The sequence below is a fragment of the Panthera tigris genome, chromosome A1 (assembly GCF_018350195.1).
Source record: "Panthera tigris isolate Pti1 chromosome A1, P.tigris_Pti1_mat1.1, whole genome shotgun sequence".
Taxonomy (NCBI): domain Eukaryota; kingdom Metazoa; phylum Chordata; class Mammalia; order Carnivora; family Felidae; genus Panthera; species Panthera tigris.
Genome location: NC_056660.1, coordinates 69,217,573 through 69,245,309, shown reverse-complemented (window position 1 = coordinate 69,245,309; position 27,737 = coordinate 69,217,573). Strand labels below are relative to the sequence as shown.

General features: G+C 44.6%; 1 protein-coding gene and 1 long non-coding RNA gene across 2 annotated transcripts in view; one reads left to right on the top strand and one right to left on the bottom strand.

Moving 5' to 3' along the window:
* Positions 1 to 160: 160 nt before the first annotated feature.
* Positions 161 to 19,426, bottom strand: LOC122236734. Its single transcript, XR_006214971.1, has 3 exons — positions 18,539 to 19,426; positions 14,498 to 14,533; positions 161 to 1,554 (listed from the first exon to the last, which is right to left on the bottom strand). It is a non-coding gene; the product is annotated as an uncharacterized LOC122236734 (long non-coding RNA).
* A 395-nt stretch (positions 19,427 to 19,821) lies between these two features.
* The window catches only part of STK24 (serine/threonine kinase 24), a 126,066-nt gene continuing 118,150 nt past the window's right edge, over positions 19,822 to 27,737 (top strand). Inside the window, exon 1 of the mRNA XM_042979527.1 lies at positions 19,822 to 20,202. Within this exon, the coding sequence (XP_042835461.1) occupies positions 20,161 to 20,202 (42 nt within the window). The 5' untranslated portion in view covers positions 19,822 to 20,160. The remainder of the gene's footprint in view (positions 20,203 to 27,737) is intronic.

Genomic DNA, 27,737 nt, shown 5'->3' with positions numbered 1-27,737 from the left:
ATTCAGATTTTAATCCTGTTCATCCAAAGGGGTTTCTCTCAAGCTTTCAGAGCATAATTTATAGCATTTTGCAAAGAAAAACACTTCTTCAATCCTTGCGGGCTTTTTCTATGCATTTATTATGTGAATTAGCTAACTACGAGAACTGAGAAATAGTCCCATTTACAATGCAAATATAACATTTGAACCCCTCGCAAAAGGACAAAATTAAATAAAACATTTCTTGATTTAAGGTAGTTAAAAAAATAAAGCTGTCAAATACTTCTTATGTTAAAAGAGGTGCAGTAAAGATGTAAAGTAGACAAAGGACCACAGTATCTTGAGTCACAGCAAACAAAAGGAACACTGTACAGAATACACTTTATTCTAAGGAAAATCGGAGGCTATTGAAAGGCTTTTAGTACAGGAGTGACGTGATTTGATTTGCTGTGTGGAGAATCCATTGGAAGGAGCCAGAGTAGAAACAGGGAGCCCAGGTGGAAAAATTACTTTGGTTGGAGAGGCGCTTCTCGAGCTTCCATGTACATGCAAATCACAGGGTGAGGGGGTGTGTCTTAGCAAACTGCTAGATGTATATGACACTCCTAGTCATGGGCCGCACTTTAAGTAGTGGGGTTCAGAGTAGGGCAGTAACAGTAGTGATGGAGGAAACGGGTGGATACCCAAGGAATTTAGACAACAGGTTTATAAGACTAGCTGATTAATCAGGAGAAGGAGAAACCTAAAAGAGGGGCCCAGGAATGTGTGATGCAGATGCCAACACAAGAAAATGCTGCCAGAAGGCAGCATAGGCAACCATGTCAGATGCTCAGATGAAAAAACAAAAGACCGCAAATGGCCCATGAGACACAAGTGCCCACCTAGGTCACTGGTGAATTTAGCACGGTTCCAGCGGAGTGGTGGTGGTATCCTCGATGGAGGGATCTGAGAGGGGAGACTGAGACAAGGAACTAGAACACACTTTGAAGAAGGGGGTGGAGGTAAGGAGATGGTTGGGATGGTAGCTGGAGAGCATGTGGTATAGGGGGAAGGTTGTCTTTTATCTTTCAAAATAGAAAAGACATCAGTGTGTTTAAATGCTGACAGGGAAGACTGGGTGAAAAAGAGACCAGAGATCCAGAAGTGACAGAAACTGAGAGGTATCATGAGGTCCCTGAAAACAGAGGAGGGTTGCAAGGAATGGACTTAGATGCAAGGAAAGGGCTTGTGCCATATTGTGGCAAGAAGAGAGGGTCAAGACCAATGTCAGTAGGTTTGTAGACATGGAGGTGAGAGATGAGACATCTGTCATCTGATGGCTTCTGTTCTTGGTGATGCAGGAGGAATGTCGTCTACTAAGAGCAATAAGGCAGAAGTAGTGTGCTGGGCTGTGAGGGGAGCAGGAAGGATGACCATCCAGAGTAGAACAGGTGGTTCCCAGGGAGGGCTGGGGGTCTGTATGCGGCGGGCAATTTCACACCCAGTCTGCAATTTGCTGCAGGTGCTCTGCCTCCAAGGTACAGGAGAGTGAAGGTGAACCTTTGGTCCATCTGGGGTCGGCCATTTGCTGAGTGACTGTGTAAGGAAAGTCCAAAGAGAAACAGAGTTTGGTTTAAGCTAGCGAAAAGAGTGTTCTATAGGCTATAGGGCCTGGCACCCGGTAGGTTTACAAGAATTGTACTCATTATCACAGGAGAAGAGAGACAATTCCCAGCCTCTCCTCAGCCTCCCCTCAGCCCTCCACCCCTCCTCCAAGACCACCCTCACCTACATTCCCCACCCCCATGATATCTGTACTGAATATGAAAGTACTTTTGGAAGTAGCTGTGATACTTATTTTATATAATCATTTATTTTTCAGTCATTTTATGTGTCCCCACTTCATCATTATCTAGATGAGAATGCAGAGTCTCAGAAATCAGGTTCTTTGTTCAGTTGTTCAGTTTACCGCTGGAATAATGTTCTGTGTAGCTAGTTCTGAGTTTCAACAAATGATACTACTTAAGGAAAGTAATCATCGGATGAGCCACAGTATATAATTTATCATCATCATCATCATTTTTTATTGAGAAAATCACATTTTTCTAAATATAGTGGCACATAAGGTCTCCCCCGCCCCCTTTAAAGTGGTTTATTACTGTTACTAGTCTGTAAGGATTGCATTTGGTCTGTGATCTGGAAATTAAAAGTTTCTACGGAAGAAATAGATTTCAACATAAAGGTCACATTAGGAATGAGTAGTGACAAAATCAGAAACATGTTTCAGTACAAGGAATTAGGAAGTTGGGCAAACAATGTTGCTTCTTTTAAGACTGAGTTTCTTCATCTGTGAAGTAAGGAAATTAGAAAATATGACTCCCAGTAGACTCTATGACTGTACGATCCAAATAGTAGCCACTCCCCACGTGTAGTTACTTAAATTTAAGTTTAGGGGTGCCTGGGTGGCTCAGTTGGTGAAGTATCTGACTCTTGATTTTGGCTCAGGTCACGATCTCGCAGTTCATGAGCTCGAGCCCCACATGGGGTTCTGTGCTGATAGCACAGAGCCTGCTTAGGATTCCGTCTCCCTCTCTCTCTGCTCCTCTTCTGCTTGTTCTCAAAATAAAAATAAAAATAAACTTTAAGTTAAATTCATTAAATTAAATAAAAAATTCAGCTCCTCAGTCACACCTGCCACATTTCAAGTGTTCAAAGGCCATATGCATCTAAGTACTCTACTGGACAGCATGGATATAGAACATTTCCATCACTGCAGAAAGCTCTATTGGACAGTTCTGGTCTATAATTTCAGTGTTCGTACAATTGCAACAGAGGGAAGATGTTAAGATGCTTCCATAAGTCATCGTGTTGTAATTTTCCACTTAATCATACGACACTACATTGCTAGACTACACCTACATCTCACATGGCCCAGTGGATTGGCGGGAAACTAAGGTAAAGTGAGCCTAGTGCAATGAAATAATCTCTATGTAATGGAGAGAAAATACATTCTAAACCCCTCTTGCTTTCCTTCCCTCCCTGCCCTTCTTCCTTCTTTTGCCGCATTTTTTATTAAGTGCCGAGACTTGAGTCAGCTATTGAGTATTCAAAAATAATTCAATCTGTCCACTTGGTCAGGGAGAGAAATAGATGATGACAATACAAGGTATTTGGTAAGAAACATGATAAAATGATCTTTGGGGTTCTTTAGAAATCTATGGGAAGAGTATCTAACCCTAACTAATGAGTCAAGGGAAAGCTTTTCAGAAAGGGTGATACTTAAGGTTCGTGGTAAAAGATATATATTAGTTATATGCTAACTAATTTGGTTGTAAATTAAAAAAAATAAAATTAATAAAATAAAAAGAGAGATGTATATGAGTTAAAATGGTTCCCAGGTGTGGATATTATGGTTTGCCATTCATTATGACCCTGTTAAAATGCAGCATCTGAACATGAAAAGATGTTCAACGTCGCTCCTTATCAGGGAAATACAAATCAAAACCACACTCAGATACCACCTCACGCCAGTCAGAGTGGCCAAAATGAAGAAATCAGGAGACTATAGATGCTGGAGAGGATGTGGAGAAACAGGAACCCTCTGGCACTGTTGGTGGGAATGCAAATTGGTGCAGCCGCTCTGGAAAGCAGTGTGGAGGTTCCTCAGAAAATTAAAAATAGACCTACCCTATGACCCAGCAATAGCACTGCTAGGAATTTATCCAAGGGATACAGGAGTACTGATGCATAGGGGCACCTGTACCCCAATGTCTATAGCGGCACTCTCAACAATAGCCAAATTATGGAAAGAGCCTAAATGTCCATCAACTGATGAATGGATAAAGAAATTGTGGTTTATATACACAATGGAATACTACGTGGCAATGAGAAAAAATGAAATATGGCCTTTTGTAGCAACATGGATGGAACTGGAGAGTGTGATGCTAAGTGAAATAAGCCATACAGAGAAAGACAGATACCATATGGTTTCACTCTTATGTGGATCCTGAGAAACATAACAGAAACCCATGGGGGAGGGGAAGGAAAAAAAAAAAAAGAGGTTAGAGTGGGAGAGAGCCAAAGCATAAGAGACTGTTAAAAACTGAGAACAAACTGAGGGTTGATGGGGGGTGGGAGGGAGGGCAGGGTGAGTGATGGGTATTGAGGAGGGCACCTTTTGGGATGAGCACTGGGTGTTGTATGGAAACCAATTTGACAGTAAATTTCATATATTAAAAAAAAATAAATAAAAAAAAAATGCAGCATCTGAAAGAAAGCAATTTGAGCAAAATGAATAACAAATAGTTTGTGAAGGTATTAGCATTATGAACTCTGTGGTATGTATAATTTGCAAAAATCATTATCAAAATGTGAGAATGGTTCTTTTCATCCATTCTGAAGGAGTACCTGCCTAACACAGTCTTTTTAGCTGCTTCCTCCTGTGTAAGAAACAAACGGTGAGTTGATTCAGCTAATATGGTCCTATTCCCCTCCCCAACTGTATTTCTCAAGACTTTTACCATTTCAATAAATGTTGCCTCTTATATCTCTTAGTTTCTCAGGCTAAAATCTTTGGAGTTATTCTTTTTTTTTTCTCAAGTTTATTTATTTCTTTTGAGAGAGAGCACACGCATGCACGTGCATACAAGTGGGGGAGGGGCCACGAGAGGGAGAGAGAGAACCCCAAGCAGACTCGGTGCTGTCAGGCACGGGGCTTGAACCCACAACCGTGAGATCATGACCTGAGCCGAAATCAAGAGTCAGACGCTTAGCCGACTGAGCCACCCAGGAGCGCCAGTCGGAGTTATTCTTGATTTCTCTATTTTTCTTACATTCTACATCTATTCCTTCAACAGATCCTATAGTCTTTGCCTTCAAAATACATTCAGAATCACCTCCCCTTTCCCTAGGTCCTGTAATACCTTTGTGGTCCAAACCACCGCCACGTCTTGCCTGGAGAAGAACAAGGGACTTCTCGTGGTCTCTTTCTACTGCTGCCTTTTCACTCTCAATTCTCTTCTCGGCAGCCAGAGTAACACATTTCAAATTTGTCAGATCACACCATGCCTCTGTTGAAATTCTTCAAAGCTTCCCATTTCAGAAAGATAAAGTCAAAAGTCCTCATCATAGACCATAAGTCCCTACATGATCTGTTCAAGCTACTTCATCCCTCACAATTCTCTCCTGCCTACTCAGACTGCGCTAGCCCCACCGGCACCTGGCGGGCTCAGTCAGTAGAATGTGTGACTCTTGATCTCGGGGTTGTAAGTTGGAGCCCCACGTTGGGTGTGGAGACTACTTTAAAAAAATCTTTAAAATTTTTTTTAATGTTTATTTATTTTTGAGAGAGAGAGTGAGAGAGAGAGAGAGAGTATGAGCAGGGGAAGGGCAGAGAGAGACTGAGACACAGAATCCAAAGCAGGCTTCAGGTTCTGAGCTGTCAGCACAGAGCCCAATGTGGGGCTCGAACCCATGAGACGAGTCGTAAGATCATGACCTGAACTGAAGTCGGACACTCAACCGACTGAGCCACCCAGGTGCTCCTACTTAAAAAAATCTTTAAAATTGCTCACTCTGTACAATCATCTCCATGATCATTCTTTTCTTTCTTTCTTTTTTTAACGTTTATTGTCAAGAGACAGAGAGAGACAGAGCATGAGTGGGGGAGGGGCAAAGAGAGGGGGAGACACACAATCCAAAGCAGGCTCCAGGCTCTGAGCTGTCAGCCCAGAGCCTGACGCGGGGCTCGAACTCACAAACCGAGAGATCATTGGCCTGAGCTGAAGTTGGACACTTAACCGACTGAGCCACCCAGGCACCCATCCACGATCATTCTTATTCTGCTTTTTCTTCAGTGCTCTTATTACTACTTGATATGTTATATATTTGCTTGTTTACTAGAATATAAACTCCACAAGAGCATAGATTTTGTCATGTTTACTGCAATATCTCAGTCCCTTAAATCTGACTCAGACATACACAGTTCGTAACTGTTAATGAATGAGTGAATGGAATTCACATTTCATCTATAATTATATGACCTCCGTGGACCATGAGTTCCTAACGACATGATTGTATGTTATTTCCTGCCACCGGCTCATCACGTGGAAGGTAAACTCACTATAAATGAAGTTCCTTAAATATACCTCCCTCATATTGAAAGCTATAGGATCATAGGCCCAAAATGAATCTTTTTTTAAAAAGTGTTTATTTATTTATTTTGAGAAAGAGGGAGAGAGCACAAACCCACACAAGTGAGAGGGGGAGGGGCAGAGAGAGGGAGAGAGAGAATCCCTCTGTGTGATAGCACAGAGCCTGACATGGGGCTCGATCTAACAAAACGTGAGATCATGACCTGAGACAAAATCAAGAATCGGACACTTAATTGACTGAGCCACCCAGATGCCCCCAAAATGAATCTTAAACAGTATTCTAACCTATAGCCATGCCTTCAGGGAAGACCTCACTTAACAGTTACACTATTTTGAAAGGCTACCAGGGAAGAAGAATCCATCGTTTTCTCTGTTTAACAACTTTTAGTTCCGGGAGATTCTTTCTTAAGCCAAATCTAAATCTCATTTACTTTTATTCTGGTATTAGAAGAATTTTAATAAATAAAACTTGTCAGTTATATCTTAATTATACCTCAGTTTTTAAACAAAAACAACTGGGGGTGACTGAAATTCTCTCTCTCTCTTTCTCTCTCTAGCTCTGCTTGAAATTCTCTCTCTCCCTCTGCCCCTCTCCCTTGCTTGTGTGTGCTCTCTCTTTCTCTAAAAAAAAATAATAATTAAATAAATAAAAACAATAGGTCAGTATATTTTTTCTCCTTCTTATTTCCTTAAAAAAATGTTTTTTTATGTTTATTTTTGAGAGAGACAGAGACAGAGTTAGAGCAGGGGAAGGACAGAGAGAGAGAGGGAGACACAGAATCTGAAGCAGGCTCCAGACTCTGAGCTGTCAGTACAGAGCCCCACACGGGGCTCAAACCCAGGAACTGTGACCATGACCATGAGCTGAAGTCAGATGCTTAACCGACTTAAGCCACCCAGGTGCCTCTTGTTTCCTTTTTCATAAGGAATCCATAATTGTTGCAGAAAACACAAAGAAAAAAATTATCCATAATGCTCAAAGATAACCTATATAAATAGCCTTTTATATTTACATGTGTGTATATACATATGTTAATATTTTATTGACATATACATAGAAAGAAGTACACAAATCAAAAATAGCTTGATGAATAATTCAAAGTGTAACCACCAGTATAGCAACTCAGGTCAAGAAATAGCCCCCTCATTCCCACAACTAATCATTATTCCTTTTATCTTCTCAGATTTAACTACTCTGGATGTCTAACACTGTAGATTAGTTTCATCTGTTTTTAAACTTCATGTAAGTGGAACCATATAGTACTCCATATGTGCAGTACTCTATTTGCCTTCTTTTACTCAACTTTATGTTTTGAGCTTCAGTGTGTACACACACATGTACACACACATTACTTCCCTTTATTAAATCTATCTTCAGGGGACCTAGGTGGCTTGGTCAGTTAAGTGTCTGACTTCAGTTCAGGTCATGATCTTACAGTTTGTGGGTTTGAGCCCCGCTTCGGTCTCTGTGCTGACAGCTCAGGACCTGGAGCCGGATTTGGATTCTGTGTCTCCCTCTCTCTTTCTGTCCCTCCCCCCACTTGGGCTCTCTCTCTCTCTCTCAAAAATAAATAAACATTTAAAAATAAATAAATCTTCAGTTGTATTTGATCAGCTCTTAAACTCATCAAAAATTTAAATTTTTTTTTAATGTTTATTTATTTTTGAGAGACAGAGAGACAGAGCATGAGTAGGGAAGGGGCAGAGACAGACAGAGACACAGAATCCAAAGCAGGCTCCAGGCTCCGAGCTGTCAGCCCAGAGCCCGATGTGGTGCTCGAACCCACAAACTGTGAGATCATGACCTGAGCCGAAGTCTGACGCTCAACTGACTGAGCCACCCAGGTGCCCCATAAACTCATCAAATTTTTAAGAATTTCAATTATATTTTTTATTTCTAGGATTTTCACTTGATTATTTTTTATAGTTTCCATTTTTTCTAGAAAAGTCTCCATCTCATCATTTAATTTCTTAAATATATTCATCATATTTATTTTACTGTTTCTTCTGATCACCTAGATACCTCCTATGAATATGTTTCTATTATATATTTTTTCTCTTGGTCTTCTGTCCTATCTTGCCTTCTTGTATGCCTGGTTATTTTTTATAGCGTGTCATACATTGTTTATGAAAAAATGTAGAGATGGATTGAGACTCGAGATGATGGTATCTTCTTCCAGAAAGGATTAAGGTTTATTTCTGGTATAGCATAAGGCTAGGACAGACAGGTCATCTTAGTCTAACTTATTGGGCTGATTTGAAGGTAGATTTATTTCTTGTGAGATTCACCTTCATTTTTAGGATCTAGTGCTTTGTGGTCCCAACCAAAAGTCTGGGTTGTTTGCCAAAACTTCTCTTCCTTAGAGAGTCCTGAAATCACAACTTTGCCTGCTTAGCGCTGTCAAAGTGCAAAACCTCTCTTTTACTCTTTTGCCACTCAGTTGTCTCTTTCAAATTAGCAGTCGCCTCAAGGAGGAAAGCAGCCCCACATACCAGGCCCACCTCTTCCCTCTCTTCTAGATCTTAGCTCCACAAATTGCCGGGCTAACTCTCTGATAACGTCAAACACGTGGGTTTTTAAAAATTTTATTGATGTGTCTATTAATTAATTTATCTAGTTTTTCCAGTTATACTTGGTGGCATTGTTCTGAAATACCCTAGGCCAGAATTCAGCCATTGCCAGAAGCAGAAGGTAGTACATATGAATTTTACATACATTTTACATATATGTATGTATATACATAACATACATTCCTATAACTTGTTTTTCCCACTTATCCTTGTTTGAGCCATGAATATCTTCAGTAAGTGTCTCAGTATTAATTTACACAATAATTTTAAGTTGCTACATAGAATTTATACCATTCTATGAGTGAACCATAATCTTTTAGCCAAACCTTTATAATAGGACATTTCAACTGCTTTTATTTTTTCTTTGTTATAAATAGCAATGTGATGCTCATCTTCACATGACATTTCTAAAAAGTTGTACTCATTTCTTAAACATAATATCTTGACGTAAAAATATAATAGGAAAAAAGTATGAATATTTTAAGGCTTTTGTTACATGACTAAAAGTCCCTCTAAGAAATGCATACCAACTTACATTTCCATCAGCAGTGTGTAAGCCCCAGTTTTCTCATATTTTTAAGCACTTTCTAAATAATAGAATTTTTATTTTTAAACTTACCTGTTTCTGACATGCATAAACAAATATTTATTATATTCTTCTGTATCCCCACACCAGAAACACTCTTGGGGTCACAAGGTAAAAAATTACACTTGGATCCTCACCTTAAGGAGTTCATGACTCTTCGTAGGTATTCCTTTTTAAATATTTTATTTATTTATTTTGAGAGAGATAAAGACTGAGAGAGTGGGGGAGGGACAGAGAGAGAGAGAGAGAGAGAGAGAGAAATCCCAAGCAGGCTCCACGCTGCCAGCACAGAGCCCAATGTGGATCTCGAACCCAAAAAGCCATGAGATCATCACTTGAGCTGAAACAAAGAGTCGGACGCTTAGCCGACTGAGCCACCCAAGTTCAGCATATTCTTTTTGTTTTTTTTTTTTAAGTAGGCTTCATGCTCAGCACAGAGCCCAACATGGGGCTTCAAGCTACAACCCTGACATCAAGACCTAAGCTGAGATCAAGAATCGGACACTTACTCACAGACAGAGCCACGCAGGCACCCCGATAGTTACTCTTGGTATGACTCAATTTTCATTGTGAAGGTCCACTGGTAATATTCCCAGAGGGCCTGAATCCTGCCTACAAAAACTTGCTTTCTTGTGTTCTTTCCAGTTATACATGTATTTTGGACCCTGCCTTTATCTTTAGTTACAATTATGTATTAAGGACTTACTTACAATATATGGTCCAGGATAGCTCCTTGGTCTCTTTCTGTGAACTCTACATATCCATGTAGTGTCACTGTACTTTCTTTTTCCTCCTTTGTGTACTCCCCTAAACTTGTCCTGTTTGAACTCTCTGCAATGGTCTGACCATACACCCAACTTTCCAAGGTCACTTATCCAGAGCAGGGGTCAACAAACTACTGCCCAGGGAGCAAATCTAACTTACCAGCTGTGTTTGTAAACAGAGTTTCCGCTATGCTCACTTGAATTCATATTGTGTGTGGTTACTTTGTTGATACAACAGTGGAGTTGAGTAACTGTGACAGAGATCACATGTTCCACGAACCTAAAATATTGACTGTCCCACCCTTTACAGGAAAAGTTTGCCAGTCCCTGATGCTTACAACTCTCTAAGAAGATCCTGAACTTAATAAGAAAGATTTCCCCACTGCCAGATTAAGCAGCTACTCAGAACAAACCTCCAGTTCCCCCCCTCTAGGGGGTATAGGGCAGTCTGTTCACTGTCACTTTATTTAGAGTACTGCCACCCACAAAAAAACCTGTCCTCTGTCCCTGGATTCTGATGGGATAATTCTGTCCCTCCCACTGCTCCAGCCAATCAGAATCCTCCCTATGAGTTCTGGGCAGAGCTCTCATGAAGGATGCTCCCTTTAATCTGGGCTCTTAAACCCTTAGGATGATGAAGGTCTAAGGCTGACATAATCATCCTGCTATCCTATGGAAAGAGTCTGTCTGATAAGCAACACAAGCAGGAACCAATGAGCCAAAATACCAAGACACACAGAGTCCTGGGGTGCCTGGGGTGCTCAGTCAGTTAAGCGTCAGACTCTCGGCTTCTGCTCAGGTCGTGATCTCATGGTTCGTGAGTTTGAGCCCTGTGTTGGGCTCCTTGCTGTCAGCGCAGAGCCTGCTTGGGATTCTCTGTCTCCCTCTCTCTCTGCCCATTCCCAGCTCGTGCTCTCTCTCTCTCTCTCAAAATAAATAAATATTTCTTTAAAAAAGGCACACAGAGTCCTGATCACCTTCTTTGAATCCCCAAACTGAGTTGTCAGCAGCTACCTTGACCTTTTACAATTTTACTCTCTCAACTTGACTGTGACTGGCTTATAGAGACTGGATTTCCCCGTTAAATGAGATAACTTACTTCTTGTTTAAGCTCATTTTAACTGGGTTTCTGTTGCGTGAAACCAACAGAGTCCAGACAAGTAAAAAACTGGAACCAGGAATGGAAGATGTGAGAGGAAAATTGGCATGGGTGAGACAGAATGGGAGGCTGTAGGAGTTCCTGTACTGGAGAAGCTGGTGCCCCCTGACCTGTTGGATGCTTGATTTGGAGCTGGCCGAATTGTTCTTCTTTGTACTTCAGGACCCGGATCATTTGTAGAATTTGGACGCAACAGGTACTGAGAATGAATATTTGTAACATCCATATCTACGTAAAGATAGTATTTGTAAGGTGAACTGGTCTGAACAGAAGACAGTGCTCCTCCCTCCAGAGGCCACCGGCCGGGGGCTCTGGATGCCTTGGGACTGCCCATTTGCCAGGGACCATGGGCATGCACTTTCACCATACTGGTGTGACACAGCCCAACACTCAGGAGGCTCTTGGTATAAAAAGGCCAGAAAATGCAATGAAAAGGTTCAGATTCCAAGACCCTGACTCAACAGGTTTGTGGCTTTGGTCTCCTACTCAGTTTTCAAGGGACTTCTATCACAAGGGCAAACATAAACCTGTTATTGCTAAATTGTTAAAACCATGGTTCCCAAACTCTGCCCCAGGTGTCCTGAGTACTGCAAAGAATTCACAGAGGCACCACAGGGTATTTAAAATTTTCAAGAAATACAGCAGATTAAGCATCTGTTGGACATCAAGCTGGCAGGTGGTCCACAGTTTCAACATGAGATCATGCTACATTCTTTTCAATGATGTCGTATATCATCCAAGCAACTGCTTATATTTTGGCAGCTGCTATGATAAAAAATCAGTGTGTAACAAGAATTGAAGAACTGAAGAAATATGTCCAATCTCATTCTGAGGTCTGAGAAGCTGTACAGTGTCCAAAAGGAACATATGTCCCCTTAGCAAGTAATGGTGGTAATTTAAGACTGAAATTAACAGATTATTTTCTAATTTACTGTGTTCTTTTTTCAAAGGGCTACTAAGTTACTAAGACAGAAATATTTATTAAGTTGCTTGTACATAGCTTCTTAGTTAATTGGATGGACTGTTGAGTGTTTCCTTTGGCTCAGGGTTCCTATGAAAAATTACTGAGATACTAAGGGTGTTGGGAAGGAGAAAGTTGGGAAGGAGAAAGTCTACACTTAAGACCATCCCCGGGACCCCAAATCCTCAGCAATAAGAGGTGGGCTGCTGAAGCCGTGCACACTCCAGAAGGCCAGCCTATATATATGCTCCTCTCCAGGGTGGCCATGGAAGGCCACAGAATATGGAGAACCTTTCAAAGAACAGAGACAAGTACAGTGCCAGTGGCTGACCCGGCCCTCTCCTGACCACCTCATTTACCAAGAAAATATCATGTATTTTACAGACTCATGATGACATCTTCTTATTTTTTTCCCCTTCTTTTCAGAGAAGAGTTTTTAAGGTGGTTATCAATTTTTTTTCTCATGTTAAACACATTAAGCGTGCTAACATTTACGATGTAGATATACAGTAGATTGCTGACCTGTGAAAAGCTACATCCAGACTTGACAGAGAGGAATACATATTATCCAGAGCCCCCAGAGTAGGAATGGTTGACCTAATTAGAAGGCACTTGGCTTGCTTCGGAGAAGAGAAAAGCACATGAATAGTTATGCATGGGTTGGCTGTATTATGTTGGGGAGAGGCGTGCATAAAAGAAATCATAAATGGGAAAAGAGAACATCTGGGTGCATATAAGTGTGTGTGTGTGTGTGTGTGTGTGTGTGCGCGCGCGCGCATGTGCGTGGATGTACATGTGCTGGGCAGCCAAAGGTGGAATGTCTCAGGCCAGGAGTCTTTCTTTCTTTCTTTCTTTCTTTCTTTCTTTCTTTCTCTTTCTTTCTTTTTTTAAGTGTACTTATTTATTTTGAGAGAGACAGAGACAGTGCAAGTGGGGGAGGGGCAGGGAGGGAGGGGGGATGGGCAGAGGAGAGGGAGAGAGAAAGAATCCCAAGTAGGCTCCGTGCTGCCAGCCGTGGTGCCCGACGTGGGGCTTGAACTCACGAACAGTGAGATCATGACCTGAGTTGAAACCGATAGTCAGGTTGCTTACCTGGCTGTGCCATCCAGGTGCCCTAGACATCTTTCTATCCAGGAACTGCCTCTTGCACACTACCTGGACTAGACTGTTCCATCCCTGTGTCTTCTATACAGGGATGGGACATATCTTCTATACAGGAATAGGAACATGTCCTGTATGTCCATTCCATACTATCTTGACTAGAAAGGACCATCCCTGCGTCTTCTCTTGCCTTCTGGTCACAAGAACGTACATAAATTTGAGTCCCTCCACTAGCTTTGGTATATGACATTGGATGAGAGAAAATTACTCTTTTCTCTCTGGGATTACAAAGACCATATAGAGAGATTCTTGACACCTGGTCTAGAAAACCCACATGAGGATGAAGCAGAGGCTAGCAAAGAAGAGAGTCAGGGCAAGACAGAGTTCTGATCTCATCATTGAACACACCCTCCTGGATTTATCCTCACTTAGGAAGCTTGGATTTCCATCACTGAGATAAAATTTCCCTTTCGTGGTTACGAAGGTCTGAGCTAGGTTTCTGTCACTTGTTCAAAGAGCTCTAATAGTCTCACTAACATAGCTTCTTAGGAAACCAAATAAAACTGGGCTGGAAAATCAAGGTATGAAGCTACATGCTTAAATCTTTTTTTTTCCGGTCGATCCTTGATGACAGGGCTGTGTTAGGTCAGTATTTTCATGAGGATTCCACCCATAGTTGTTTGTGTGCATTCTGGAACCGATGCCTACCACTCAGAGGCACATTTTACCTTTGTGTGGTTATACAACGTTCCTTAAGCACGTAATTCCCTAGATCTCCTTGAAGTGAAAATTAAAATCACTTTCTACAATTTGTCTTCCTTGTCAGAAAACAGGGCCAAGGGCTTTTAAGAACTGGCACTGTAGTTCCGAGACTGGGGGATAGATGACATCACCCTTCTGGGGATGATTTCATTTATGCCCTTTCTGGATACATTTGCACGCAAACCCAGCCTCAGGAGGGAGAGAAATCCACACACACACAGCGCTTGATGAGGCTTTGTGTACTGAAGCCTTTATGAGCTGATTGGCAGGGTCAAGTGGCCGCTGCTCAGAGGGTGACAAGCTCTGTTAATTGGCTTTTTGCCAGGCAAAATTGCACATGAGAATTTTCCTAGTGAGCCTGTGCTAATGCTCCCTTCTAAACAGCTTAAACTTCCCCGGTGTGAGCCCCCAGAATTGCCACCCCAGGAATGTAGAACAAAAAGTCCCTGCCTGGGATGGGCTCAGTCCCCAAACATCCTGTACCTTCAAGTGCAGCGATCCTCAGGGGCCGAGGAGGCACTAGAGAGAAAAAGAGACTTTATTAGAGTATAACCTTTGGGCTGAAATGAGTATTTATTACTTTTGAACTCTCTTCTGGCAGATTCTGCCATGCATTCCAGGTAATTTCTTCTAACTAGAAATGTTTTACCGAGTAAATACGTGCTTCTGTTCCCTGCGTCTGCCCTCGGTTGTTCAGTGGTTGGGGATTAATGCTCTAGTTTCTGCATGAGAAAAAGTTTAGGGACTACGCCCACGGAAATATGAAGCAATTTCTATTAGCATAAATGTGAAATGTGAACTGTGTAGAATGGTCCCCAGGCCTTGGGAGAGGAGAAAGGAAGCCCTCACTCATGGAGCTGAGCCTGAAGGAACCAGATAAAGTGAGTGGCCAGAACAGCAGTGAAAGGGCGGTGTTGTCGCTGAGTGGTGCCCCACCCCCTTCCTATGTTGGGGTCTTAACCTTCAGTGTCTCAGCATGTGACTGTAGATGCAGATGGAGTCTTTATTTCTTAAAATTTTTTTTAACGTATGTTCATTTTTGAGAGACAAAGTGAGAGTGGGGGAGGGGCAGAGAGAGAGGGAGACACTGAATTGGAAGCAGGCTCCAGGCTCTGAGCTGTCGGCACAGAGCCTGACCCGGGGCTCGAAATGAACCGGGAGATCATGACCTGAGCCAAAGTTGGACCCTTAACCGACTGAGCCACCCAGACACCCCAGCAGATGAAGTCTTTAGAGATGTAATTAAGTTTGGGGCACCTGGGTGTCTCAGTCGGTGAAGCATCTGACTTCCGCTCAGGTCATGACCTCACGGTTCCTGAGTTTCAGCCCAGCATCGGGCTCTGCACTGGTGGGATTCTCTCTCTCTCTTCTCTCTCTGCTCCTTCCCCATATGTGCATGCACTCTCTCTCTCTCTCAAAAATAAATAAATGAACTTTTAAAAAATAAATAAAATCTTAAAAACAGAAAAAAGAGGGAATGAAGTTAAAATGAAGTCATTAGGGTGAGCCCTAATCAAATATGGCAGGCGTCCTTCTAAAAATAAATCAGGATGCACAGGGAACACGATGTGCAGACAGAGGGAGACGATGGGCACCTCCAAGCCAAGGAGAGAGGCCTCAGAAGAATCAACCTTGGTGACACCCCCGACCTCCAGCCTTCATAATTGCGAGGAGATACATTTCTGTCAAGCTACCCGGCCCAGGGTGCTTTTTCATGGCGGCCCTGGCAGACAAATTCAGGGCCTCAAACTGACTTCCAGTCATATGTTGCTGTGAGAGCTCGCGGTCCTATCTCCACACCCAGAGAATGACATTTCCTTTGCACCAATGTGGCTGGATCTTTCCCTGGGGCTCTAGCGTATATTTTCTTGCTGTCATGTCATCAACTATGGCTAACCATGCTTCTTTATACCAGTCTTAATAATCTGCCTTCCTCTTTTGTGTCTTCACCTGCTGAACATGTGTAGAAATTTGTCAAGCCTTCTGTTAGTTACTTATCCAAGTTACTCATATTTCTCTCTTTAAAGTTCACCATGTAAGTCCCTTTCTTTAATCTGTACATTTAAATTGCTAATGTGCTACTTGCCTAGCTGCTCTTTATAAAGTGGCATTTGGGGGTGTTTATCTTTTCAACTCAGAAGGAGAATTGAAGGGACTGATTGTTGAATTCTTGTTTTCGGCTGCGCTCTTTGAGCTTGGCTAAGACTACTCACTGGCTTAGGGGGAATCAACAACCAAGGGTTCTGTATTCAGAGGGGTTCTATCTAGGGGTATGGAAATGTCCTTTGTGGTCCTGAATATGTGTCAGATCACAATTCATTGCCCTATTCTTATCCTTAAGTCAACACAAAAGACAAAGAGGGCCGGGGGATGAAAATAATTCCATCGGTTAGTAAGTATCTCCATGGAGACCAGAAAATGCATAATCTCTATGGAGACCCTCAAAGTCTTTCCTTCGGAAATTACAGTAGTAGATGATCTGTTGTAATTATATGTTGAGAGTGGAGAGACAAAGTGACGAGACGCAGAGGACGACAGGATAATGCTCCTCTTTCCTTGGTGGAAATTAGAGCTATTTCGACTCTAAATTTAATCAATTGTGTTACTGTAGTAAAATTCTGAAGTTTGGATTCTGGGAGATTATTTCCCTAGAACGGGATAAGAGGTACCTGAGGAGCCAGTGTTCATGGACCCAACGCTGAACCAGATGTCTGACTTGTACTTGGCATTCAAAAAATGTGTTAATGGATGAATGGATGCAATAACCAATTGGGCAGGATCTCATCCTGGGGGATGTCAGTCATCTGCTCTGTTAAAACAGAGGGACAGGACCACTGCCCCGGGGATCCTGGGTAATGTCTGTATATGACTGAGTACGACCAGGAACTTTTGGTTTGCTTCTTTCCTTTCTTTCAAGGAGAATCGTGCTCAGTGGTATAAACATGGTCCAAGGAGGAAATGAAGTTCAGTCATGGTGAGGAGATAAACAGGGAAAATAACAGGGAAAAATAAATAGGGAAATAGACCAGCTAATGAATGCAAGCCACTGTTTCCAGATAAGTCGTATCCCATTATAACCTACATGCCCTTGGCCTCTCTAGCCTCTGGATATGAAATGGGATTCTGATTACTTTTTATACAAGGTTATTGTGGTCCAATGTTCCCCTCCCCCACCACGGCTTATTTGTTGGAAAAGATTATTTGTTATGCAATTTGGGCTCCAATGTTTGAGAGTTTTCCAATGGTAATGCCTCAGTTCAGTGCCCAAAAATTTCTGTCCACTGCCCTGTTTCTTCGTCCTTGTCTTGCTGTCATGTTATTGCCCTGACCGCTAACCCAAAAGAGTTTTAGCATGATGGTCTTTATTGCTTGATTACAAACTGAAAACAAATCATCTTTAATTCCAAGGATAGCCACTGTTAAATCTTGGTGTATATATTTCCAGGTTTTTCTCTGGTTATGCATATACACATAACATTATATAAATATGTAAATTATATACTTAAATATAACTTCATATATATGAAGTAGCTTGAGGTCAGGGTATACATTTGTTTTGTACCCTGTGTTTTTCTTTCTTAACAATGGATAATGAAAATACTTTTGCATGCTACTAAATATTGTAATACATCATTTTTAATGACTATGTAGTACTTGCTGCATAAAAATACTGTCATTTACTTAAAAATCTGTTAAAATTTTAATCTGTTCCTAGTTTTCCCACAATTATAGCTATCCCGACATGCATCTTTTCGTATCCATTCTAATGTACTTTTTGGTTGTAACTTTAGGATACGTGACTTCAAGTAGCCTTTCTGGGTTGAGGAATATGAACATTTTAATACTTATTTATAAATTTTTGGCAGAGCGCACACAGGGGAGGGGCAGAGAGAGGGGGACAGAAGATCCAAAGCAGGCTCTGCACTGACAGGCGGGCAGCAGGAAGCCCGATGTGGGGCTTGAACTCATGAACCGTGAGATCATTAACCGAGCTGAAGTTAGTCGATCAACTGACTGCGCCACCCAGGTGCCCCAGGAGTATGAACATTTAAAAAAATTTTTTTAAAGATTTATTTATTTTTGAGAGAGAGACAGCACGAGCAGGGAAGGGGCTGAGAGAGAGAGAGAGAGAGAGAGAGAGAGGGAGACACAGAATCTGAAGCAGGCTCCGGGCTCCGAGCTGTCAGTGCAGCCGACAGTACCATTTACTAGGTACACAAAATTTACACAAGATGGTAAGCTCTTAGGTTATCAGGGCTCACGCTTTTCTAAACTTTGTATTTGCCACATTCTCCTAGCAGTGCTTGGGGAAGGCAGGGCTTCATAACGCAGTGAAGATGATGTACCAGTGACAACCATGAAGGTATCTGGAGGTATCCTGGAGGACCCTGAGGAAAAACATGCACATTTCCAAAGGGAATGTGGGGATTAAGCTTTAGCACCTCACTCTGCCTGATCCAGAGCACCAGAGGGAACAGAAATTCTCAGGATACCGGGACACATCAGAGGATAAACACCCCTTACCTCGGTGGAGGACTTTAGAGTTTCCTCCAATTATTCGTGATCTCCGGGGGACTCACTTTTTGTACTCCAACCTGGTACAGCAATATGGGCGTTCACGCGCATGAATGAATGCCTGGTCCCAACAACCTGAGGTGCAGCCGATCACGTCAGTGGCTGCCACTGTTTGTCACTGTAAGTGAAATACTTTCTGGAGCTTCTTTTCTCTGCAGTCACTAAAAAGTGAAGGCAGTACTGGTCCCCAGAGGGGACCTGGGGCTTTTGCGGGCAGCCGAGAGAGGGGGAGAGCGGGAGAGAGGGAGGGAGGGAGGAAGGGAGGGACAGAGGGAGGGAGAGAGAGAGAGAGACAGAGAGACAGAGGGCGAGAGGGCTCGGGATAAGTCTAGACACGGGTTTCCTTCGATTGTCTTCCCTTCCTCCTTGCCCCTCCGGCCCCCATTTTCCCCTTTCTCCTGGGTCGACGCTCCCGCCTGGGACTGCAGCCCGGAGATAGTGGGGTTCAGCCCCCCAGTGATTAAGTTTCAGCGCCTAGCATTCCAAGTGGGGCTGTTTTCAAGCAGCAAAAGCACTGGGAATTAACAGCTCTCGACCTCTTCCCTCTCGCTTTCCTCCTGGGGTTGGTCGAAAACTTCACCCAGACACCGAAGCAGCTCCGCCCTGGTAGTTTTGAACTGACCCCGCGGGGCACTCTTCTCCCGAGGTCTCCTTGCCCCAGACTCTGTCCTCGGGGAGGTCGCCTGGAGCCCATTTCCCTGGGGGTAGATGGAGCGGGGTGGGCTCGTTTGCAGCAGGAAGAAGATGGCAGAGTTCAGAGCTGGCACTCACCGCTCCCTCGCCGCCCGGGCCCCCTGCCCGCTGGGCCGGACCGGGCCGGGGTGGGGGCGAGATCGGGGGAGGGGGGGGGAGGAGGGTTGGGTACGCGGCCAAACCCCAGCTCCGACTCGGTCTCCTCCTCCCCACGCCGGGCGCCGGGGCCGAGGCCCCTTCCCCGCACCCGCCTGCCGGCCTCCTCTCCGCTCCGCTCGGCCGGCTGGGCGCCGGGCACGGCCCGCGGGAGGCGCTCGGACCCCCGCCAGGACCCCCGCCCGCCCGGCAGGCGGCGGCGCAGGCGGCTGCGGCCTAGGGCGCCGGGCGGCCGCGAGCCTCCTCCCCCTCCCGGAAGCGCGGGGCGGGGTCCCCGGCCGGGCCGCGGGGGCGGGCGCGGGGGCCGGGCCGGGGCGGGGCGCGCTGGGCTCGGCGCTCGCGGGCTCGGCGGGCTGTGCGCGCCCACTCCGGCTTCAGGCGGCCAGCGCGCGCGGGCCCAGGCCGCCGGGCTCCAGCCGAGCAGCTGCGGCGGCGGCGATAGCGGCAGCTCGGCGGCGAGTCCCCGCGCCCCTCGCAGCCCCTCCCCGGCGCGGTGCATGGAGACGCGGCCCGCCGCTCGCCGCTGAGCCCGCCGCCCGGCCCGGGACCAGCCGGGGCTGGGGTGGCCTCGGACTCAGGCCGGTCCCCGCGCCGAAGCCGGACTCGAGCTCGGCCGGCCGCCCCCGCCGCCCGAGGGCTGCGCGCGGCCCGCGGGCCTCGTCGCCCGCGTGGATCGCCGCGGCCCGGCCGTCCCGTCCCAGGAAGTGGCCGTCCTGACCGCCATGGCTCATTCCCCGGTGCAGTCGGGCCTGCCCGGCATGCAGGTAGGCAGGAGCCGGGCCGCGAGGGGAGGGAGGGATGCGCGGGCCGGGGCGGAAGCGGGGAACTTGGCGGTGTAAACACGGCCCCCCCACGCTGCCCCTTCCGGGGTCGCGCCGGCCTCCCGCGCCGCGCTCCAGCCCTCAGGGCGCCCCTGCCCGGCGCCGCGGCCCGGGAGCTCGGAGGCTCAGGGGCTCGGGGACTGGGGAGCGTGGGGGGGGGGTGTGTGTGTGCAGGGACATAGGGGCCGCGGCCTGGAGGCGCCCTCGCTGGCCGGGAGCCGGGGCAGTCGGGCAGGGATGTGGGGGAGCCGGCCGCCTCGCCCTCCCCGCCGGCCTCTCCGCACGCCGCCTCCCGAGCCGCAGGCCTGGCGCCGGCCCGGTCCCTGGGAGAAGTGATGGGGGGGAAATGCCCTTGGAGGCCCCGTTCGGGTCTGTGGGCCCTGCGCGCGGGCGGGGGGCGGTGGAGGCCCCGTTCCCCCGCGAGCAGGCGATAAAGTTGAGAGATGGGAGGGGAGCCCCGGGCGCGCCCCGACTCGTCCTGGGCCGGGCCGGGCGGAGGAGGCAGGGCGGGGTGCGGGAAGGTGTGACCGCCAGCCCCGCTTCCCAGCGCCTTTGCTCCGCGCCTTTCCTTCTGGGGCCAATTGAGGGGAAAGTGCGAGCCTGCAAACCTTCTGGAAGGAGGAATCAGTCGGACAGCGTGTACTCCGGTTGTCCCGAGCCGAGGCTGACCCGCCCGATCTCGGGACACTGGGCTTTCACTTGGGGACTTGATTGGATCCAGACGAGCTCCTTCCCAGTAAATCTCTCCGTTGCTACTCTGTGGTATCTTGGCTTACCAGTGACTTTTTTTGGACGGGGAGAAGTTGAATTTCAAAAGTACGCGAACACAGTAAAGTTTTTTTCGCCTTTGGGGACTGTTTTTAGCCTTTTGAAAAACAAAACCACTTGGCTCTCGTTAATTTATCTTATTTGTAGGCACATAAATGGTGGCAAAATAATTAGGATTAAAATCTCATGATAACAGTGAGAGTAGGTCTTTAAAGTATTGCTGCCCCAGTTTTAGTTTAGCGAGTGAGCATAAAGAGCTTTAAAAAAACAACCACGGTATCCAAGTGGATTATTTGTTATTTTACAGACATCCGCGGGCTCATTTTTTCTTCTTCCCTTGCTTGTTAGGGCTGAGAAGTGCGGTGTTTGGTGGACCTGGCCTGTTAGGGGCTGAGAATTGAATCTGCCCCATCTTATGAAACCTATCATCCCCACCCTCTTTCTGTAACCATAAAAAGAAAGCTGGATTTCATTGTTCAGGTTTGAAATCTAGAAAACTAGGAACACAAAGCTACCAGAATTTTAGCGTGAGGTATGTGTGTGTTTGTTTTTATTTTTCTTTAAAGGAGTAACAAAGTTAATATTTTAAGAGTGTACTGGAAGAAAACTGTCCTTGAATCTCACTTAAAGATCTTTTAAACTCAGCAGGCATTTAAAATCTAGGCTTCTGCTGACTGCTAGGTAAAAATCAGATGTGGTTTTTTTTTTTGGTATTTCCTAAAGTTCCTGCTTTAGTTTGGTTGGAATTGAGAGGCAGGAAGGCAGGGTGAACTGGGTGAAAAATTATTCCTGACCAGTAGAGCAAGAAGGACCTCTTGAGTTAAAAACGTTTTTTTTTTTTTTTTTTTTTCATCAGTATTTCCTTTAGACTGACAGTGTTAATCAGGTTGTAATCTGGTAGAGATGCCTTACTTAGAGTTTACAGTGGAGGCATGGGGCCTTTGTGGAAAGCGAATCAGTTTAAAGAAGTACTTAAAAGCCCTGCTGGCTGGTGCCGTGAAGTCAGTATCAGATGGTCCCCCAAGGCTGTCTGTTCTCAACACTTCTTTTTGTCAGTTTTTCCTTTTTTTTGTCTTCGAGAGTGTGGGCCAACATCTTGGAAAGAGAAGGTAAATTCTGTTACAAGGAAACTGTTTTTGTTTGGTGGAGACCACCGAATTTTCAGCTGTCACAGTTTTGGGGGGTGTGCAGAGGTGGCCTGTGACATTTCGGTACTTAAGTACATTAGCAAACCGTGTAATTGTTTTTAGTGTGCCTTTTGGGGAAGAACATTCCTTTCCTCTCCCTTCTCCCAAGAAGAAAAACAACAAACACATTTAGTTTCTACTTTGAATTAGCCGTTGCTGCTGCCCAGGGAGGCTTTCCTTAAATTGTTGAGGATTAAGGGAAAGGCACACCCGCCTTTGACGGTTCTCTGGGATAAAACAAGAGAGAACTACTAACCCCTCTGTGCCCTGTCCTGATACATCCCATTCCTCCCTTTTCTTCTCTCTCATCTTGTGAACAGGGCTTATAAGGAGTTGGGTTAAACATTTCAGAGAGGGGTCAGTTGGTTTAAGTGTCCAACTCTTGATCTCAGCTCAGGTCTTGATCTCACGGTGGTGAGTTCAACCCCCAATTTGGACCCCACACTGAGCGTGGAACCTACTGAAAAAAAAATTCAGACTGCAGAGTGAATTCAGGCAGCCTGAATTTAAGTATCATAAAGATACTTAAAAAGTAAACCTGAATGAAAGGACGTTTTAGTGTAAACATCATCTTTCCTTGTCTTGCAAATCGTTTTTGTGCCTTCTAGATTTTTATTGGAACCTCTTGAGGCATAGGTATTATTTATGCCATTTTTCTAGAGGTGGAGGCCAACAGAGACTAATTGAACTGACCAAGGTGAGGTAGTATATTATCTGGCAAATGTGTGATTTGAAACGAGATCTTTCCTGTCTCCACGACCATACTTCTACTCATCATGCTGTATTGTTGCTTTGTTATTTTTTTTTATTAAAAATATTGTTTTAAATGTTTATTTGAGAGAGAGAGACACACACATGCATACGCGCGAGTGGGGGAGGGGCAGAGAGAGAGGGAGACAGAATGTGAAGCCGGCTCCAGGCTGAGCTGTCAGCACAGAGCCTGATGTGGAGCTCGAACTCTTGGACCGTGAGATCATGGCCTGAGCTGAAGTCGGATGGTTAACCGACTGAGCCCCCCAGCTGCCCCTGTATTGTTGCTTTATTATTAACTTTGCAAGCATTAAAGGTTCTTTTCATTTCGATTTGGGTTTGCTGAAGAAATACGAGAAATTAGAAATACGAGGTTGATATTTTATTCATTTAGGAACCGTTATTGAACACGCATGTGCCAGGTCCCAGGTGAGGAGTTGAGGACTGGACATCTGAATGAGTTAATATTTTCAATGTGTTTCATGAAGGTTGCTAGGGTTTCCTTTTTTACCTCCCACACCCCAGTTTCCTATTAGCATAGGGGAGAAAATAAAAAGTCATGAACTGGATGTAGTAACTACAAATAGACATAAAGAAATTAGGTTGATTTGTGGGTGAACGTACTCCGTGTCCTTGAACATTTGTTGTTTCAATCAGTGTAATTCAGATTTGAAGAAAAGCAAGCTTTAGTTAGCCTAAGTGGATAAAAAGAATTAGATTTTGAATTACAGATTTATATCTGTATTCTAAGCTTTTCTGTTTTGTGATGCACATAAGAAGCATATATATTTTTTATTTAAAAAATCTTTTTTAATGTTTATTTTTTGAGAGAGAGCACAAGTTGGGGAGGGGCAGAGAGAGACACACACAGAATCTGATTTTTTTTTTTAATGTTTGTTTTTGTTTAATTTTTGAGAGAGAGAGAGAGAGAGAGAGAGAGAGAGAGAGAGAGAGAATCTGAAGCAGGCTCCAGGCTCTGAGCTGTCAGCACAGAGCCTGACTTGGGGCTCCAGCCCACGGACTGCGAGATCTTGACCTGAGCTGAAGTTGGATGCTTAACCAAATGAGCCACCCAGGCGCCCCAGAAGTATATTTTATGTCAAGATCTGAAACAAAAGTTTCAGGAGACAGTGTCCTGATCCTTACTACTTGTGATACACTGTTGTGTGATGTAGTTTGTTAAAAAAAAAAAAAAAGAAAAGAAAAGAAAACAAAACCTGGTTGCAACACTAAGTTGATTTCACAGCTGATTGGTTTGACCCAGGTTTGAAAAATACTGAATTAGGTAGGGTCACGTGTAGGAGAGCTGAGTTAACTTATGCACGTTTTGAGGATGTTGTTAATTTAAGGTATTTCCATATTTGAAAGTATAGACGGTTTACAGGAGTGGCCTGAAAACTTAGTTTCTACTCGTCAGTGTCATCCTGCTTCCCTCTCTCCCTCTCCTTTGCTGAGAATGCTCCTTTATGTTGGGATAGTGAGCAGAACAGTTAATTGTCAGTTTGGATGAGTTGGGAGCTTTTCTGCCGTGCTCTTGCTTACCCCTGGGGAAACCTGTGTGCCCTGGAAATCTGGGAAATGAAGGAAAACAGAAGGACAGCTGCATTTAATTGTGGCTTAAGTGCTCTTGCATTTTTTTTCTTGTTAGTGTCACATTTCCATAGTTATTTTTTATTTTTTTTCCTGTTTCCATGGAAGAGGCCTCTCCACGTTCAGCCTGTTGCCATCTGTACCGTGGGGAAAGGTTGGCTTGTTACAGTGTGTGGACATTCAGGGTATTTATGAGAGTGAGCTTCTGAAAGCACCTTGAGCAAGATGCTGAAGTGTGCAATGTGGTCTAGGGCCTTGGAACGCTGGACTAGATAGGGAGCCCACATTCGTGCAACACGTTTCTCTGGAGTGTGGTGCCAGGAGTTGTGGGAGGGGGAGGTGAGAACCTCCTTCGGCCATGTCCTTGGGAAGTCAGCAGCTTAGGGGGAGCTGATCTGGGTGGCCTGCCTGCAAAGGTTCACACTCCTTTGTTCACACACAAAGGGCACAGACAGATGTGGGGATGGAAAGCAGGCTCATGTGGGCTAGCCTGGACTCCAGAGCTGGGGAGGCAGCGGGCCCTGGGGTAGGGGGCCTGCGTTCTGGCTGTAGTAGGGAAAGTGCTGTCCCAAGCTTGAGGAATCCTTCTCTCCTGCAGGTTGGAGGGTTTGGGTTTTGCGGCATGCCGGTTGCCACTTGGAAGGCTGGCCAGAGTTGGGGTGGATGGGACTGAGCAATGGGAGGTCCAGGTGGCAACAGGATAGCCATGGTGGACTTTTTTTTTTTTTTTTTTTATAACATTTTTTATTTTGGGAGTGCCTGGGTGACTCAGTCGGTTGAGCGTCTGACTCTTGCTGGCTCTTGATTTCCGCTCAGGTCATGATCCCAGGGTCGTGCGATTGAGCCGACCTCAATCGGTCTCTTCCTCGCTGAGTGTGGAGCCTGCTTAAGATTCTCTGTCCTTCTCCCCACCTTGTGGGTGTTTCTCTCTCAAAATAAACCAGCAAACATTTTCTTCTTAAAAATATATTTTTTAAAGTAATCTCTACTCCCACCATGGGGCTTGAACTCACAACCCTAAGATCAAGAGTTGCACACTCCACTGACTGCACCCGCCAGGTACTTCTTTTTTTTAGCAAGATTGATCTCAAATCTTGGTAATTTGAACTCTCAGTGAACATTTAATAGTTTTTTATTGTCTCTCATCCCTCCTGCTTTTGATCCTTTTTTCTGTTCTATGCTAACGGTAATAATGAAAATAAAGCCAGTTTTCTGTTACTGTTAGTTGCCTAAATGTGTTTTTTTTTAATACCCATTTGAATATTTTATATTCCCTCTTTTCCTCTATCACCAGGATTGAACAACGTTAAGGATTTGTTTTGTTTAAAAATGTATTTTGGGTGGGCAGTGTCGTAAGAAGATTTTTAAAAATTAAAATTAAATATACAGCTGGGAGGAGTCCAGGACATCTTGGTTGTAATTACAGGTAGGGGAACGTTCCTAATAGTATTTCACATAGAACCAAATGACCTTCCAGTAGAAATTGGTCAGGTTGGGTTTTTCTAGGCTGCTAACACACACAGCGTCCCCTCTGTTGCACCGGCAGGCGGCCGCCATCCTTGCTTTCTTGCTCCTTTATGTAATAGAACTCTTCTGCTCCTCTTGGAGCCCCTGTTCTCATGTGCACAGCCGAGCGCGCGTATTTGATGCGGGTTGACATTGCTTTCCAGTTGAATGGTATTTCTAGGACCTTGGTGCAAGATGTAGTGAAAGGAGTGACTGAAGAAATGAGCCCATTGGCAGTTGCTGCTTTTTTCTAGTGTATTTTTACAGACATCCTGAAGCCAGGGTCCAGGATCCTGAGGGTCTCTTGAGAAACATGCCCCTTGGCGCTCCGTGTGCAGTCTCCCAGTGATTCAGAGTTGCCTGCTTGGGAATTCTGTACCTGCAGGAAATGGAGCACACCCACCCAACCCTTGTGTTTTTTTTTTTGTTTTTTTTTTTTTTAATGCTTTAGCCCCGCATTGTTATCATTAATGGAACCTTGTAGCAGGACTGAGTGCCGGAAACAGGTTGCACTCTCTTATTCCTCTATTGCTGTTTAGGGTCAACTGGTGTCCTTGGGCCAGTCATTTCCCATCATTCATCTTTTTGCAGTGCAATATGTTTAAAACTCTTAGTGCCAAATGCTTTTGGGAAAAAGAACATGGCTACTATAATACCTGGTTCCTGGAGTTTCCTAGTCATAAATGGCTCCCTGGTTTCCAAGGTTCAGATTAAGAAAAATAAAACAAGATGTACCTTTGCTTGCCACAAAGTATAAAAACATCCCAGATTGTGGATTACAAAGGCACTGGTTTGCCCTACCCCTGGGAACAGCATTGTTGACTTTAGAGACCTTCCATTATGTTTTCTTGAGGATTGTTATGTTTTCTTGAGGGTTCATGGTCAGTACAAGGAACCTTATCTGTGCAAGTGCCCATTGGTATCTGAATAAACTGTGGGAACATTTTGAGTTTTGTATTAATGCTTACGAAATATGTAGCTGGTGTTTGTGTTCCTATTATTTTAAGCCTCTTACTATTTTTAAAAAGATTTTTAGGCCCTGAGATTCGAAAGGACCGTATAGGTCCAGATTCTTTCTTTCATTTTTAGTTATTTAGGGTTTTTGTTTAGTTTTTATTTAAAAGGTTGTGCACATGATTTCGAGTCAAATGGCTTTATAAGGTTTATTTGGGAAGACAGCACTTCCCTGCCCCTGGCCCCCCCCCCCCCCCCCCCCCCCCCCCCCCCCCCCCGGGCAGCCCTTTTGATCTCTCTTAGCTGATTATTGTTTCCACTTTGTTTATAAAGAACATTTAAAAATTGCTGTTACTTTTTTTTCCCTTCCAGTTTTGGGCATTATCTGTGGACTGTGGACTTGAAGTGAGGCTTTAGTTTTTGCCTCCTTCAGGCACCTGTGCACCTCTCTCCCCCCTCCCCAGTGTAGTTACATTGTAACTTTGCTTAGACTAGTGTGACTGGAACCCCATTCCCAGCCCAGCCATTAGGAAACCAGGATTCCTTTTCAAATCTTTTCTCAAAGTTTTTTTTTTTTTCTTTTTTTAAAATAATCGCTTTAGTTTGGGCTGCTGTAACAACGTACTGTACTGTACATAGACTGGGTGGCTTAAACAACAAACATTTATTTCTCACAGTTCTGGAGCCTTGGAAGTCCCAGGTCAAGGCTCTGGAAGATTCTGC